We start from the raw sequence: 14,348 nt of genomic DNA on the forward strand, positions 1-14,348 counted from the left end.
TTTGGTTGTGTGTTTAACTATTCTTGAATCAAATAATATACAAGATCCGGAAATTATTAATCCGGAGAACAAAGAGATATGCAAATTTTTTTCTTCTATTTTCGGATCAGAGAGGATCCGCGTCCCGACCCAGTTAGTTTCAAGTAATCGACCCAAGGGTATAATGGTCATTTAGATAAATCGAAACTATAGGTTAATTTAATTAAATTAAGTGATTCTCTAATCATTTTTAATGAAAAACGTACTAAAACAAAGCCATGGTCCAATTTGAGTCTAGTGAGTATTTCAGCTTTAATAGAATTGATATCCAATGGTTTTGCAAATTTGTTTTTTTTTGTTCTTTCTTATAAAGCAAACTAAAACTTGCTCGTCCTTCCTCTGTGGTGTGATTTCACTTTGTCCGAAAAGGAGAAAGAAAATATGATAATAAAAAGAAAAAAATAACAAAGAGGGGAGAAATTGAGAGGCGAGTAATAATGCGAGGATTGAGGAAGGGTTAGTGGGATTGGGGCAATCCCACTGATCACTATGGAGACACTAATACACATATCATGTGACCCTAAGCCACTACTCTCGCGCTAGTCTCTATTGTGTGACAAAATTTCGTGGCTCTAAATTTCGTCGTTTATATAGTATATTGTCTTCATCATACAAACTACAATAATACACTTCTAAAACTTCTAAAGACATGCAGTCAAAAATTATATAAAATATCAAATTTTGTTTCTCGGTAATTAGATCTCTTTGTAGAAGTAATATACATGAACAAAAAATACTACTAGGACGTATGAAAAAGTAGTAGTTAAGAAATACAATTGTCAACCGAAAGATGAAAAAAAAGATAAATGTCACTAAATAATTTCAACAATATTGAGTAATTTGCGGGAATGTGTACGAGAGAGTAGGTATTTCTCGTTTTCAGACATTGAGAGACATATCAAAGAGCACTCCAACCATTTAAAAAAAGCTAAAAGGATCATTTAACATAAATTAATAAAAGCTGAAAGGAATATAAATGAGAAGAATAAAGTATCCGTAGTTTCTTTTATACATATAAATAAGAGAAGGATACAATGAAAATAAAAAGTAACACCATTCAATAAAAGGGGTAAAAAAAAAAAAGTAGCAGATTTTACTTATGGTTTGACCCCCAAAAAAAAAGTACAAGAGTAAATGAAATTAATCAATCAAAGACTCGAAAGTGTTGAGAGAGACTTTGTGGCGTGACTAGCGGAAATGGGACAACAAAAGAGGTCGTGTGGTGGGAGTGGTAGAAGACTAGAGCCGTGTAGGACCTTGCGACAACTACAAGCAATCTTCTTAGAAACCCATGCTACATATAACTAGTCAAATTATAATTTTATTCATCTATTAACTTCAATGATTTTGTTGCCTTATATTATAGTATCTCTTTCTTTTGATCCGCCAATTCAATTTTTATGTTCAAAGCCAAACTCAGACCTATCACTTCTAAAAACCTGATTGAGAATATGTAACATTAAGAGGATTGATTGTGTTACTTTATTTAATGGTTTTATAAGTTAAGAAATAAGGTAATAATATGTTGTCTTTATGATAAGAGAGGTTGATCTTTCATACTACTCGTTTCACACTACTAATGAACGAGTGATCAAATCTTTTGTACAAATGGGATTTCGTAAGTCTTGCAGAGAATGTGTAAGAGATTATCTATATCATCATCCAGTATTGTGGTCTTCCCGCAGATTTGTCCATGTGCTTTTTTTTTTTTTGTCTTTTTTTCTCGATTTAACCACAACACACCAAACCCTACGGGCAGTAGTAAGCCTACCGCTACTGGCAAGTTCGACAACTAACGGTTTACCAAACGAACAAGGACTGACTTTGTCTGCATCTCTTTGGTTTTGTCTCTTCTTCAATTACAAAACCCAATGTTTTTTCTTTTCTACTCCCAAAAATTAATCTTGGATACATACAACTGTGCACCTTACCCAATAACAACTGGTTTACACCAGATATTAACCGGTTATCGGTTTGCTCATGGATGCAATTGACCGTAAGGAACCACCTCCAAGCTTAACAAAACTAGACAATGTTTTGAGCCATAAGAGGCAAAACCTATCTGAACTAGGAAGAGAGTAAGATCCAAGCTCCAAACACCGGGATGGTAATCACTGCAGATGCCTGGAGATTTCATTTTACAGATTTTGATTAAGGATCACACAAATCAAACATCGATTTAACCATTTTACCAGTTCTGAAAATATGGACTGACATACCATGAAAAACACCACTTCTCTGTTTGCAACCGCTGCTGTGATCTCGGTTTTTTCCATCTCATTCTTGATGAAGCCTTGTAACTATAAAGAATCAAAGCAAAGCGAGGTTACCAAATCATTCCATCTAAATATTATGGAGAGGGTGAAATGTAATTATTAGAAACAAAACCTGATGGTGATATTTGGTAACAGCTGCCCAGAGGCTTTCTAACCGTGACTGTGCTTGTGTGAGATATGGTTGCACAGAGAGAACCTTCTTTCCCTTCCAGTGAATGTCAAATGACTCATGAACATTGGGCAGATGTCTTTGGATGTCGCTCATAAGCTAAATACAGATACAAAAAGATAAAATGAGAGGCCATGAGATGATTAAACGACGGTTTAAGTATCATTTCCTCGGATTTCATATCACTGTAAGTTCGACAGCTGGATTTTGGATTTTACCTTCACGAACGGGCATTTGCTAGGTGTGTGATGCCTTCGGTTGTTGAATTCTCTCATCTTCAAGATGCATTAGGAACAGAAAAAAATATCATCAGTGATGTGAATTTATACAAAACTTGATCACACCTTATGAGATTTAACTACAATAAATGACAAACTTCTATGTTAAAATTAAAGACCTGCTCAAGATGCTGAACCTGAATCCACTGCTCCGTAACAACTTCTACCATCTAAAATGATAAAGAAAGAAGGTCAGAACCCCATGAACTTGAAGAATTTGGTGACAACAACACTCTGAAAACTCATTTACACACTAAAAACATCATTAACAGACAGATTTCATTTGTTGCCATAACAAAAGGATAAACACAACAAGATAAGCACATAAAAATTGAAGTCACTGAGATGATCAGATGCTTAAATACCTACCAACATGAAGGTTTATGCCAATATATGTTTGTTTCCCCGAGGATCCAAACATATTTAAGTTACACGTAAAGTTTAAAGGAGAAGAAGGTAAGAAAGAATCAATCTGAACTTTTGTAGAAATTACTATGAAGTGAACTATGAGATGATTCTGATCTACATAGAATCGTTCACATTTGTGTTTTGGATAGAAAATGAAGGGAATGGGTCAAACAAGCCAATATAATCACCTGTTTAACTTCCAAAGCCTTAGCTTTAACTTTACCCTCTGCATCTCTAGCTTTATCCTCTAAAACGTGAAGCTCGAAGTTGGTTGTTCTCAAGGCAGCCCATAGTTTTTTAACCTAGCATTGCCAACCCTGTTGTTTAGATTAGTGGAATTGAAGAGAAAGTGGCAGAACACAATTTAGGGTATAATCCAAAAAAAAAAAAACTTTGAGAGAACTAAACCAAAGAATTTGTATAGCCACATGACCGAGCTAACCTCTTCTTCCAACTCACTTATCCTCTTTTGAACGAAAGGTAAGCCGCTCTGAGATCAAATAGTAAATGTCATCAATGCAACTACCATGATAGAAATATTGGTACAGTACACAAAAACTGATCCCAAACAGAACCAAAGACCCTAATTTAAGAGCAACAACTTACTCAAACCCTGTATATGCTTCTAAGGGTTTTATCATACAACCAGACAAGTTTACGTAGCATCAATACTTAAACATCTTATATCACAGGTGTGACAACTGATACTATACAGAACTGGCAGCTATAACTAAGATGATTAAGCTCAGTAATTTTGTCGAGTAAACATGAGTATATTACTCAGTAAGGTGGGTATCTATCATATGAGAGACTCAAGACCAGAAGAGACGATCTAATGAGTGTCATAGAGGAACTCTCTAATGCCCTTCTAGCTAATTTATAAACTTGCATCCATTGGATTCCCAATAAATTTTCCTCAGAGAACCAAACGAACCTCGTCACTGAATGAAGCAGACTGTAAACTTTGGATCTGACTTTGAGCAACTTGGATCAGCTTCTCACGGTCCTTCAAGTAAAGGGTCTTGTCATCCACCTTCTGTATGGTCGCCTCAAGAACAGCTTCTACAACGAGATCAGAGCCAGTCGATTCCCCAGCAAACCAAAACAATACAATTAGCACACAAACAAAAAAAGGGGAAGATTTTGTGGTCAATTGAGATATTCTGAGCAAGAAGAGCCAAAATTTATTACCCAATTGAGATATTCTAAGCTTGGCTGCGTCCAGATCATTCACCAAGTTCTGATCAGCACCGATCGGCTGGATTTCAGATGAGAAAACGCAGAGTGGTGAAACGATAATGGCGAGAAACAGAGCAGCTAAATGCATCCCCATTCTCTATTCACCGGAGTTCTTAGTTCCCCGCGCCGGATACTAAGAAAACAGGTTCGTCTCTTCAGCGAGATTTTGGAGTCAAAGTTTCCTAATTCGAATCGTACTCTCTTAATCCAGGGACGACGACTGAACCGGGTTTGAGAAATCTAAATTAAACCGGTTTTTACGTGGTTTAAAAAAATCATTTAAAAACGACAGGAATTGTAAAATTCCAAAACAGTAAAACGGCAAGACGTTTATTCTCAACAACATTAAGAGGTTCCTCAAGAAATGAAGAAACTGGAGATAATCATGTAAACACACGCGGATCTGTGAACGACAAAAAAACAAAACAAAAAGTGAAAGAAAAGACCAAAGCTCGCTCGTATTAAAAAACATTACAAAGCATTTGAAGACTTGTATTAATTAGAGAGTCTCTAATCAAAATAAAACAATTGAAAGTGTTAAAAGGAGAAGACTTTGATGATGCATCATCATCTCATAAACACATCAACGGCAGAAACACACATTAACATAAGCACGCGATTCGCTGTAGATAGAATCCTCAAGTCTCGATTTTTTTCTTTTCTTTTACGAAAAAAACGTTTTTTTTTTTTTTTTTTTTTTTGTTATAATTTCTCTCCCATTCGTTATCGTTATCGTAATGGGAAGAGGAGCAATCAAAGAAGAAGAGAGCGAGGGGAAGAGGAAAACATGGCGATGGCCTTTAGCGACTCTGGTTGTCGTGTTTTTGGCAGTTGCTGTGAGCTCAAGGACCGCTTCTAATGTTGGTTTCTTCTTCACCGATCGAAATTCTTGTAGCTGCTCACTTCAGGTTTTTGGATTTCACTCTCTTCTTAAAATTCTCTCGATCTTTTTTGCTTTCGATTTTGTATCATTTTTGATTTTAAGGAATTTTGACTTTTTATGGTTCGCTCAAGTACAATTTTTTGGTGTTCTGTTTATGTTTCTGGATTGGGTATTTGAGGAAATTTGTGGATATCTGTGACTGTGATGGATTCAGGGGTAATAAAAAGTTTGAATCTTTTGATCACATTGTTTAGCCACAATGGTAATAAAAATTGAATCTTTTTGGTCACATTGTTTAAACACCAAAGCTTTGAAACGTTTTCTCTGAAATGTACCAATGTTGTTTTAAATTGAAGATGTGTGTGATTGTCGTCAATGTTGTTGTAAGATTTAATCNTTCCCTTTTTTTTTTTTTTGGGGATCAAAGGGTTTGTTTGTGTAGGAGGAAGGAAGCCCTAGTTTTATTTTTGTTTTTGTTCTTTGTGTGTTTGGTGATTCTTCTTCTTGCGGCCGTTTCTGGGTTTCGTTTCCTCTTTTCACATGGAGATGGGTTCTGATGAAGAAGAAGATCAGATCAGGAGCGTTGCTGATGTTGTTGCTGGTAGCAACAATAACAAGAAGAAGAACAAGATTGATAATTCCTCCTCCTCCTCCGCTAAGCCTAAGCGTCAGATGAAGACTCCGTTTCAGCTTGAGACCTTGGAGAAAGTTTACTCAGGTTTCTTTCTTCAATTTTGATTCTTTCTTATCTTCTCTTCTTCTTCGTTTCCTCTCTCTCTCTTTGCCTTAGTGTTGATGTGAATTGTTCTTTGTTTGTTTGATTTTTGGATTCAGAGGAGAAGTATCCTTCGGAGGCGACGAGGGCTGATTTGTCTGACAAATTGAATTTGACAGATCGACAGTTACAGATGTGGTTTTGTCATAGACGTCTCAAGGACAAGAAGGATGATCAGTCTCAGTCCAAGACACCGGTTAAACCTGCCGTGCCTGCTGCTGTTCGACCGCCTCCTCCTGCTTTTGCCTCTTCCGTTAACGATTTGCCTCCTGCTAGATCGGTTCCTGAACAGGACTCCGGATCTGGTTCGGATTCTGGTTCAGGTTGCAGTCCTTATTCTGACTCCAGGAGGAATTTTGCTAGTGGTAGTAGTAGTTCTCGTGCTGAATTGGATGAATACGAGACTATGGTAAAGCCGAGCTACGAGCCACGGTTGTCGGCCATGGTGCGTAGAGCTATTGTCTGCATTGAGGCTCAGTTAGGGGAGCCCTTGAGAGATGATGGACCTATTCTTGGCATGGAGTTTGATCCGTTGCCCCCTGGTGCTTTCGGTTCTCCTATTGGTATACATTACTTTCTATGTTTGCTGACTTGTATTTGTGTTGGTGTTACTCGAGTATTATTAACCAAGTGACATGCTTAATGTCAGTCTTTGTCTTAGTATTTACACTTCATGTCTAGCAGGTTCTGTTTGTTTTCCGCTTTCTAACCTTGTTCTTTTTTTTTGTTTTTTTTGTCATTGTAGCGATGCAGAAGCACCTACTTCATCCATATGAGAGCAAAATGTATGAACCACATGATGTCCGCCCTCGAAGAGTTAGTTTTCTGCCGAAACTGATACGCTCTATTTAGTTTGTTTAGTCTGAGTTAAATTGTGCATCCTAGATATATGTAGATGGTGGCAGCCTGAACTTGAATCAGAGAATGCAAATGCTGCCATGAAACCTCTATATTTTAGATGCAACCTATCTATTAATTCATGCCGCTTTGAGAAATTACTTAGAAATTGCTTTCCTAGCACAGGGGTTTACTCTCGTTGATTCTATCAGTTGAGATCTCTTACATGATAAATAAAAGTATCCCCATATCAAATTGTTTCGTTGAAGAGGTTATCATCAACTGATGGTCTATGATTTTTATGGTAGGAATAATTTTTAGAGTTCTCATTGCACAAAGGCTGACATATTGGTCTTGTGGGAGTTAGAAGTCTTTGATCATTGTTAGAAAGATGAACTCTGCTTTGCTGTTTATAATCTCTTTCTTGTCCATTCATGTAATCACATTTTATTTTTACTACTTTGCTGAACTTATTTGCTTTTGTTGATTATAGTCTCAAGCTGCTGCCCGTTCTTTCCATGAGCAACAATCTCTGGATGATCCGTCTTCCTTTACACCTGAGATGTATGGACGATACTCGGAAAATCATGCACATGGTATGGACTATGAAATTGCACGTCCTAGGAGTTCATCATTTATGCACGAGAATGGGTCTTTACCAAGGTCCTATGGTACTCCTGGGTATGTGTCTCGTAACTGTTCTACATCTCAACAAGACATGCCAAGCCCCATTGTTGCATCAGCTCATCGTGGGGATAGATTTCTAATGGAAAAGGACTCATCAGTCCTTGGTACAGAAGATCCATACATGTTGTCTGACGGGGTGCATAAGAGTAATGATGTGCATAGGAAGGGAAAGGTAACTTCCTACGCCAACTTTTAATTTCATCTGTTTTTTTTGACGAGATGTGTTTTGTTGTAATGTCAATTTCCCATGTTTACTCTCACAGATTCACGATGTTAGACTTGGAAGAGGGAGTGAAACCCGAGAGAATCGTGGACCAAAAGATCTTGAGAAACTAGAAATTCAGAAGAAAAAAGTATTTTCTCTTACTTCTTACTGATCATTAGGAAGATCTTATTGTCTTTTATTAGCATCACTGTAACATATATTGACGAGTTGATGTTTGTGTCCTCAGAATGAAGAACGCATGAGAAAAGAGATGGAAAGGAACGAGCGTGAGAGGCGTAAGGAAGAAGAGAGGTTGATGCGTGAAAGAATAAAAGAAGAGGAGAGGTTACAGCGTGAGCAGCGACGTGAAATGGAAAGAAGAGAAAAGTTCTTACAGAGAGAAAATGAAAGGGTAAGTTTGGAAAACTATGCTCAGTTGTTATTCTTCACTATATTTTATTAATACTGTTGAGATTGAGCAACCTTTGTGGCAAGAGTTCGGAAAATGAGAATTACTGTATCTTTTTGTGACGTGTTAAAGGCGGAGAAAAAGAAGCAAAAAGAAGAGATTCGTCGAGAGAAAGATGCTATTAGACGCAAGATTGCCATTGAGAAGGCAACTGCACGTAGAATTGCCAAGGAGTCCATGGATCTAATTGAGGATGAGCAGCTAGAACTGATGGAATTGGCTGCTATTAGCAAAGGATTACCCTCGGTATTACAGCTTGATCATGACACATTGCAAAATCTTGAACTGTACAGAGGTATGGTCTTTCTGCCAAAGTGTGATATTGATTTAGCTAGTAGTTGATTTGGTAATCACGACCTTTAACGGGCTACTTAGTTTGTAGGCTTCACCTTCACAATAAACGAACGATCTCTAGTTTTCCAATTAATTTGGTTATTAATTCTTAGTCTTTTTCCTCTGAATTTTAAGCTTAGTATTAGCTTTTACGTTAACAGTTTGGTACATGCTATGGCCTTGTCTGGAATATTCCATATTGATGTAGCATGTTAAAACACTGCCAAGAAAAATTGCTTTTACTTTCAGTTGATTATTTTTGTTGTAAATACATTGCTTTCTAGATTGGGTATTAGCTTTTATAATTGCTTTCTTTTATTAATCTATCTCCTTGATATACTTATCAAAAATAAGACAGTCAAAGTAATTTGCGTATATCTTACTCGAATGGCTTAGCGTTAATATAGTGTTGTAATTTCTTTCTAGATCTAGCAATTTATCATAGCTATTCTATTTTTTTTCAGATTCTCTGAGCACATTTCCACCAAAGGGTTTGCAACTAAAAATGCCGTTTGCCATTTCTCCATGGAAAGATTCCGACGAAAGTGTTGGAAACCTTCTAATGGTATGCTCTACTGATCTTTACCGTACATCTGTCTGCTACCCTTCATTTCAAATTAGTATTATGATCAGAATAACTTAGACCAATGTGGAATTAGTTGGTTTTGTTTTTTTCGCGTTTAATGAAACCTTTTGCACGTTTCACATTTTTTATATTGTGGTTGCTTTTCAGGTTTGGAGATTTCTGACATCATTTTCTGATGTTCTTGACCTATGGCCTTTTACGCTGGATGAGTTTATTCAGGCTTTTCATGACTATGTAAGTCTCTCTTCAGTAATCATTCTAGATTTCCCTGTTTTATTGTGTTCAATAGTTGTGTCTTTCATTTCATTGTTCTTGCTCTGTATATGATATACATCCTATTGTAGGACTCAAGGTTGCTGGGGGAGATACATGTTACTCTTCTGAGATCAATTATACGAGATATTGAAGATGTTGCTCGAACACCCTTTAGTGGAATTGGAAATAATCAATATACTACAGCCAATCCTGAAGGTGGACATCCGCAAATAGTTGAAGGGGTAACTTTCTCCGCCTTTGTATGTTAATATCCTTTTCTCTTTCTGGTTTGGTTCAGTGCGCTTCATCTTTCAGATCCATCTTTCTCCTTCAGGCTTATGCATGGGGCTTTGACATTCGTAGTTGGAAAAAGAATTTGAACCCATTAACATGGCCTGAAATACTGCGACAATTGGCACTCTCTACTGGATTGGGGCCTAGGCTGAAGAAAAAAAGTTCCCGATTTACCCACACTGGTGACAAAGATGAGGTACTTATTCGTGTTTGTGTTCCTCCTAAATCCTCACGGAGTTTTTGCTTAGGATGTAATATTAGTACTGTATATGAAAACGAAAAATGAAATCCTGGGAGTTAAGCTAGGCTTTTGACATAAAGATAGTTTTAATGTTTTCTTAAACATTGTTTTGGTTTGGTTGTGTATGCAGGCTAAAGGTTGTGAAGATATCATTTCTACTATCCGAAGTGGTTCAGCAGCTGAAAGTGCTTTTGCATTAATGCGGGAGAAAGGGTTACTGGCTCCACGCAAGTCGAGGCATCGGTTGACACCTGGAACTGTCAAATTTGCAGCCTTTCATGTTCTATCTCTTGAGGGAAGCAAGGGACTGACAGTATTGGAACTTGCTGACAAGATTCAGGTAAATCAATAATCTATATATGGTCTGCAGTTTTCATCGTCATTAAAAATATTTCATTTACATAGTTTTTATGGTTTCAATTGAAAGAAATCCGGACTTCGGGACCTGACAACAAGCAAGACACCAGAGGCATCTATCTCTGTTGCATTGACAAGAGATGTGAAACTCTTTGAAAGAATAGCTCCTTCGACTTATTGTGTGCGAGCTCCTTATGTGAAGGATCCTGCGGATGGAGAGGCGATACTCGCAGATGCCAGGAAAAAGATAAGGGCATTTGAAAGTGGGTTGACAGGTCCAGAAGATGTGAATGATCTTGAAAGGGATGAAGACTTTGAAATTGATATTGATGAGGATCCTGAGGTTGATGATTTAGCCACTTTAGCAAGTGCATCAAAAAGTGCCGATCTAGATGAAGCGAATGTTTTGTCTGGAAAGGGTGGAGATACTATGTTCTGTGATGTTAAAGCAGGTGTAAAGAGTGAGATTGAGAAGGAGTTTTCATCTCCTCCTCCAAGCAGTATAAAGAGCATTGCTCCACAACATAATGAGCGGCTTAAAGATACAGCGGTTGGCTGTGTGGATGCTATGGTTGATGAAAGCAACGAGGGCCAATCATGGATTCAAGGTCTTACAGAAGGGGATTACTGTCATCTAAGTGTTGAAGAGCGCCTTAATGCCCTTGTTGCTTTAGTCGGCATTGCCAATGAAGGAAATTCCATCAGAGCTGGTCTTGAGGTAAAGTCTGGGTTTTATATTATCAGCTTTCCTCTGGGTTTTAGAGTCTATTCATCGTGATCTGATTTTTTTTTTTTCGCAGGATCGTATGGAAGCAGCAAATTCTCTTAAAAAGCAGATGTGGGCTGAAGCACAGTTAGATAACAGCTGTATGAGAGATGTACTTAAGCTTGATTTTCAAAACTTAGCAAGCAGTAAAACCGAGTCAACGATGGGTCTACCAATCATCCAAAGCTCTAATCGGGAAAGGGATAATTTCGGTGGAGACCCTTCTGAACTTCTAGATGAAAAAAAGCCCCTGGAAGTTGTTTCGAATGATCTCCAGAAATCAACTGCTGAGAGAGGACTTATTAATCAGGAGGCCATTATAAGTCAAGAAAATTGTTCTTTCCAACAGGGATATGTTTCAAAGAGATCACGCTCACAATTAAAATCATATATAGGCCACAAAGCAGAAGAGGTGTATCCATATCGATCATTGCCGGTTGGACAAGATCGGCGCCACAATCGTTATTGGCTTTTTGCTGCATCAGCGTCTAAGAGTGATCCATCCTCGGGGCTCTTATTTGTCGAGCTACATGATGGCAAGTGGCTCCTCATTGATTCAGAGGAGGTAATATTATCCTTAACAGTATGTTAAATTCTTTTTAACTGTAAAAATGTTGAGTACCCTTTGGTTTGAGTATCCAGCTTATCTAAGATTTTAACCACGCCTTTGTGTTTTTTGTTCTGTGTAGGCTTTTGACACTCTGGTTGCATCACTGGATATGCGTGGGATCAGAGAGTCTCATTTACGCATAATGCTGCAGAAGATCGAGGGATCATTCAAAGAGAATGCACGTAAGAATATGAAGCTCGCTAGGAACCCTTTCTTGAAGGAAAAGAGTGTTATGAATCATTCTCCTACAGATTCCGTGAGCCCGTCTAGTGCTGTATCAGGGTCAAACTCTGATTCAATGGAAACTTCAAATTCTATTAGAGTTGAGTTAGGTAGAAACGACACAGAGAAGAAGAGTTTATCAAAACGGTTCCATGATTTCCAGAGATGGATGTGGACCGAGACGTACAGCTCACTCCCTTCTTGTGCTAAGAAATATGGAAAGAAGAGATCTGAATTGTTAGCAACATGTGCCCTGTGTGTTGCTTCTTATTTGTCTGAGTATACTCACTGCACTTCTTGTCACCAGAGATTGGACATGGTTGATGATTCAGAAATATTAGATTCAGGTTTGACTGTGTCACCTCTTCCTTTTGGAGTCAGGTTGCTCAAACCACTACTTGTTTTTCTTGAGGTAAAGCATAAATGAACTTTTTCGATTTCTAGTCTACAGTCAGATTAGGCGCCTGTTCTTATGGTATCAATTCTTGACAACTCTACAATTTCATTTTTATTGAAAGGCATCTATTCCAGATGAAGCTCTTGAATCATTTTGGACAGAGGATAAAAGAAAAATCTGGGGGTTTAGGTTGAACGCATCATCATCACCTGAAGAAGCTTTGCAGGTTCCATCATCTTGTTTTTTTTCTTTCCCTAAATTAGTACAACTTGGAAGGAAATGACCTTTCATTTTTAAACCCGGTATTGTCCTTTCTGGTTTTGATAGGTGTTAACTACCTTAGAGACTGCAATCAAGAAAGAATATTTGTCATCCAATTTTATGTCGGCGAAAGAGCTCTTGGGAGTTGGTGATGCTGATGCTGATGATCCGGGATCAGTGGACGTTCTTCCATGGATACCAAAGACAGTATCAGCGGTTGCTTTGAGACTTTCAGAACTTGATGCATCCATTATTTATGTGAAGCCAGAGAAACCTGATCTAATCCCTGAAGATGAGACCGAGCAGATTGTAAGTTTTCAAGACCATATTGGTTCAGGAATTTGTGAAAATTGTTACTATGGTTTTGGAAATTATTTTTATGATTTTGGAATATGTTACTCTACGTTTGCAGAGCCTTTTCCCTGGAGATTCTCTGTTCAAAGGCAAAGGACCCCGAGAGCAAGAAGACCAAGACGAGGTTGTTCCAAATTTGGGCAACAGACGTAGTAATAAACGTGCACGAGTAAGTTTGGGATCTGGATCAAACAAAAAGGTGAAGAGAAAGAAAGCGCAAGGTGGTCCTAACAGATTTGTTGTTAGTCAGAGAAATGTTGCAGTCGATAATAACTTAATGAGCATGGAGTTGAACCACCAAATCCCTGGAAGAGGAAAGAGGACTGTTAGAAAAAGACCAGAGAGGATCAATGAGGAGAATGACCACCTAGTCAATAGAATGGCTGATATTGTTAGGCCTAAAACTCAAGAAGTTGAAGAAGATGAGGAAGAAGAAGAGCAAACATTCAGAGACATTGATGAAGACTGGGCAGCAGGTGAAACTCCTAGAGAGATGGACGAGGACTGGGCTAATGAAACACCCAACAGAATGACGCCGATGCAAGTGGATGATGAAAGTGACAACAGTGTAGGAGTTGAATCAGAGGATGATGATGTTGATGGTCAGTTTGTGGATTACAGTCAGAGAAACAAGTGGGGATTAGATTGGAATAGTAACGCAAACGAAGCAGCTATGGAGGATGAGGAGGAGGAAGAAGTTGTTGGTGTTGAGCGGGTCGAAGGAGAAGATGACGCAGAAATAAGTGAGAGCTCTGAAGATGATGATGATGTTCCTGCTAATAATGCAGCAAACAATTACGACAGAGAATCAGAAGGTTACAGCAGCAGCGATTCATGAATCTTAAGATCTAGCTTGTGAAGAGGGAAGATTACATTCTTGAAGATATATATATATATATATATATATATATATATATATTTTTATTATATAGGAGAAAAAAGAGAGATAGTATCAGAATAGGTTTTCACCTAAGGAGAAGCTATAGAAGAACAATTTCTAATTAGTTTTGGTGCAGTTCAAGCCAAAGCCAAGGCATGTATTTAGCAAATGCCTTTGTTATCATTATAACAATTTCATTATTTTTTGTTAAGTGTAAGTTAATGATTCATCATGTGTCAATCTCCAATGCTTAATAGCTCCCCCTCTTCTCTTCTACGGGATTAAAGTTTTCGATGAATGATTCTTAACAATATGGGTGTGATTGTGATTTCATACCTTTTCTTCCAAAGGAGAATCACTAGTCCTAGGATTCATGCAGAATCTCCCCATTAAATGTCAAAAGGTATATATATGCCAAAAAATCATTTTGTATTAAAACCAAAAGAATACAGACGTTTTGGAGAGACATGACTTGAAAAGAGTTGTGTTTTTCTCAAATCATTGCCATGCTTATTCACAATCGTCTG

At 37.8% G+C, this 14,348-nt stretch overlaps 2 protein-coding genes across 3 annotated transcripts; one reads left to right on the plus strand and one right to left on the minus strand.

Annotated features, from left to right (window-relative positions):
• On the minus strand, positions 1,824 to 4,621 carry LOC104776904. 2 transcript variants are annotated; one of them, XM_010501069.2, is made up of 9 exons: positions 4,362 to 4,621; positions 4,105 to 4,229; positions 3,613 to 3,660; positions 3,359 to 3,472; positions 2,882 to 2,932; positions 2,703 to 2,759; positions 2,428 to 2,583; positions 2,259 to 2,339; positions 1,824 to 2,163 (listed from the first exon to the last, which is right to left on the minus strand). In XM_010501069.2, exons 1-9 carry the CDS (start codon positions 4,501 to 4,503, stop codon positions 2,107 to 2,109), a joined length of 831 nt encoding a protein of 276 aa, XP_010499371.1. In that variant the 5' UTR covers positions 4,504 to 4,621; the 3' UTR covers positions 1,824 to 2,106. The 2 variants fall into 2 exon arrangements, with proteins under 2 accessions (XP_010499371.1, XP_010499370.1); XM_010501068.2 differs by having other exon boundaries at positions 4,105 to 4,232; positions 4,362 to 4,617.
• On the plus strand, positions 5,833 to 14,061 carry LOC104776906 (homeobox-DDT domain protein RLT1-like). The gene is made up of 18 exons (XM_010501070.2): positions 5,833 to 6,010; positions 6,127 to 6,630; positions 6,813 to 6,883; positions 7,398 to 7,763; positions 7,855 to 7,944; positions 8,044 to 8,208; positions 8,338 to 8,560; positions 9,063 to 9,163; positions 9,332 to 9,418; positions 9,529 to 9,681; positions 9,774 to 9,929; positions 10,105 to 10,314; positions 10,402 to 11,049; positions 11,132 to 11,662; positions 11,787 to 12,341; positions 12,448 to 12,552; positions 12,654 to 12,896; positions 13,000 to 14,061. The coding sequence occupies exons 1-18, from the start codon at positions 5,833 to 5,835 to the stop codon at positions 13,777 to 13,779; spliced, it is 5,166 nt and encodes a 1,721-aa protein (XP_010499372.1). The 3' UTR covers positions 13,780 to 14,061.

Source organism: Camelina sativa, chromosome 3 (assembly GCF_000633955.1).
Source record: "Camelina sativa cultivar DH55 chromosome 3, Cs, whole genome shotgun sequence".
NCBI lineage: Eukaryota > Viridiplantae > Streptophyta > Magnoliopsida > Brassicales > Brassicaceae > Camelina > Camelina sativa.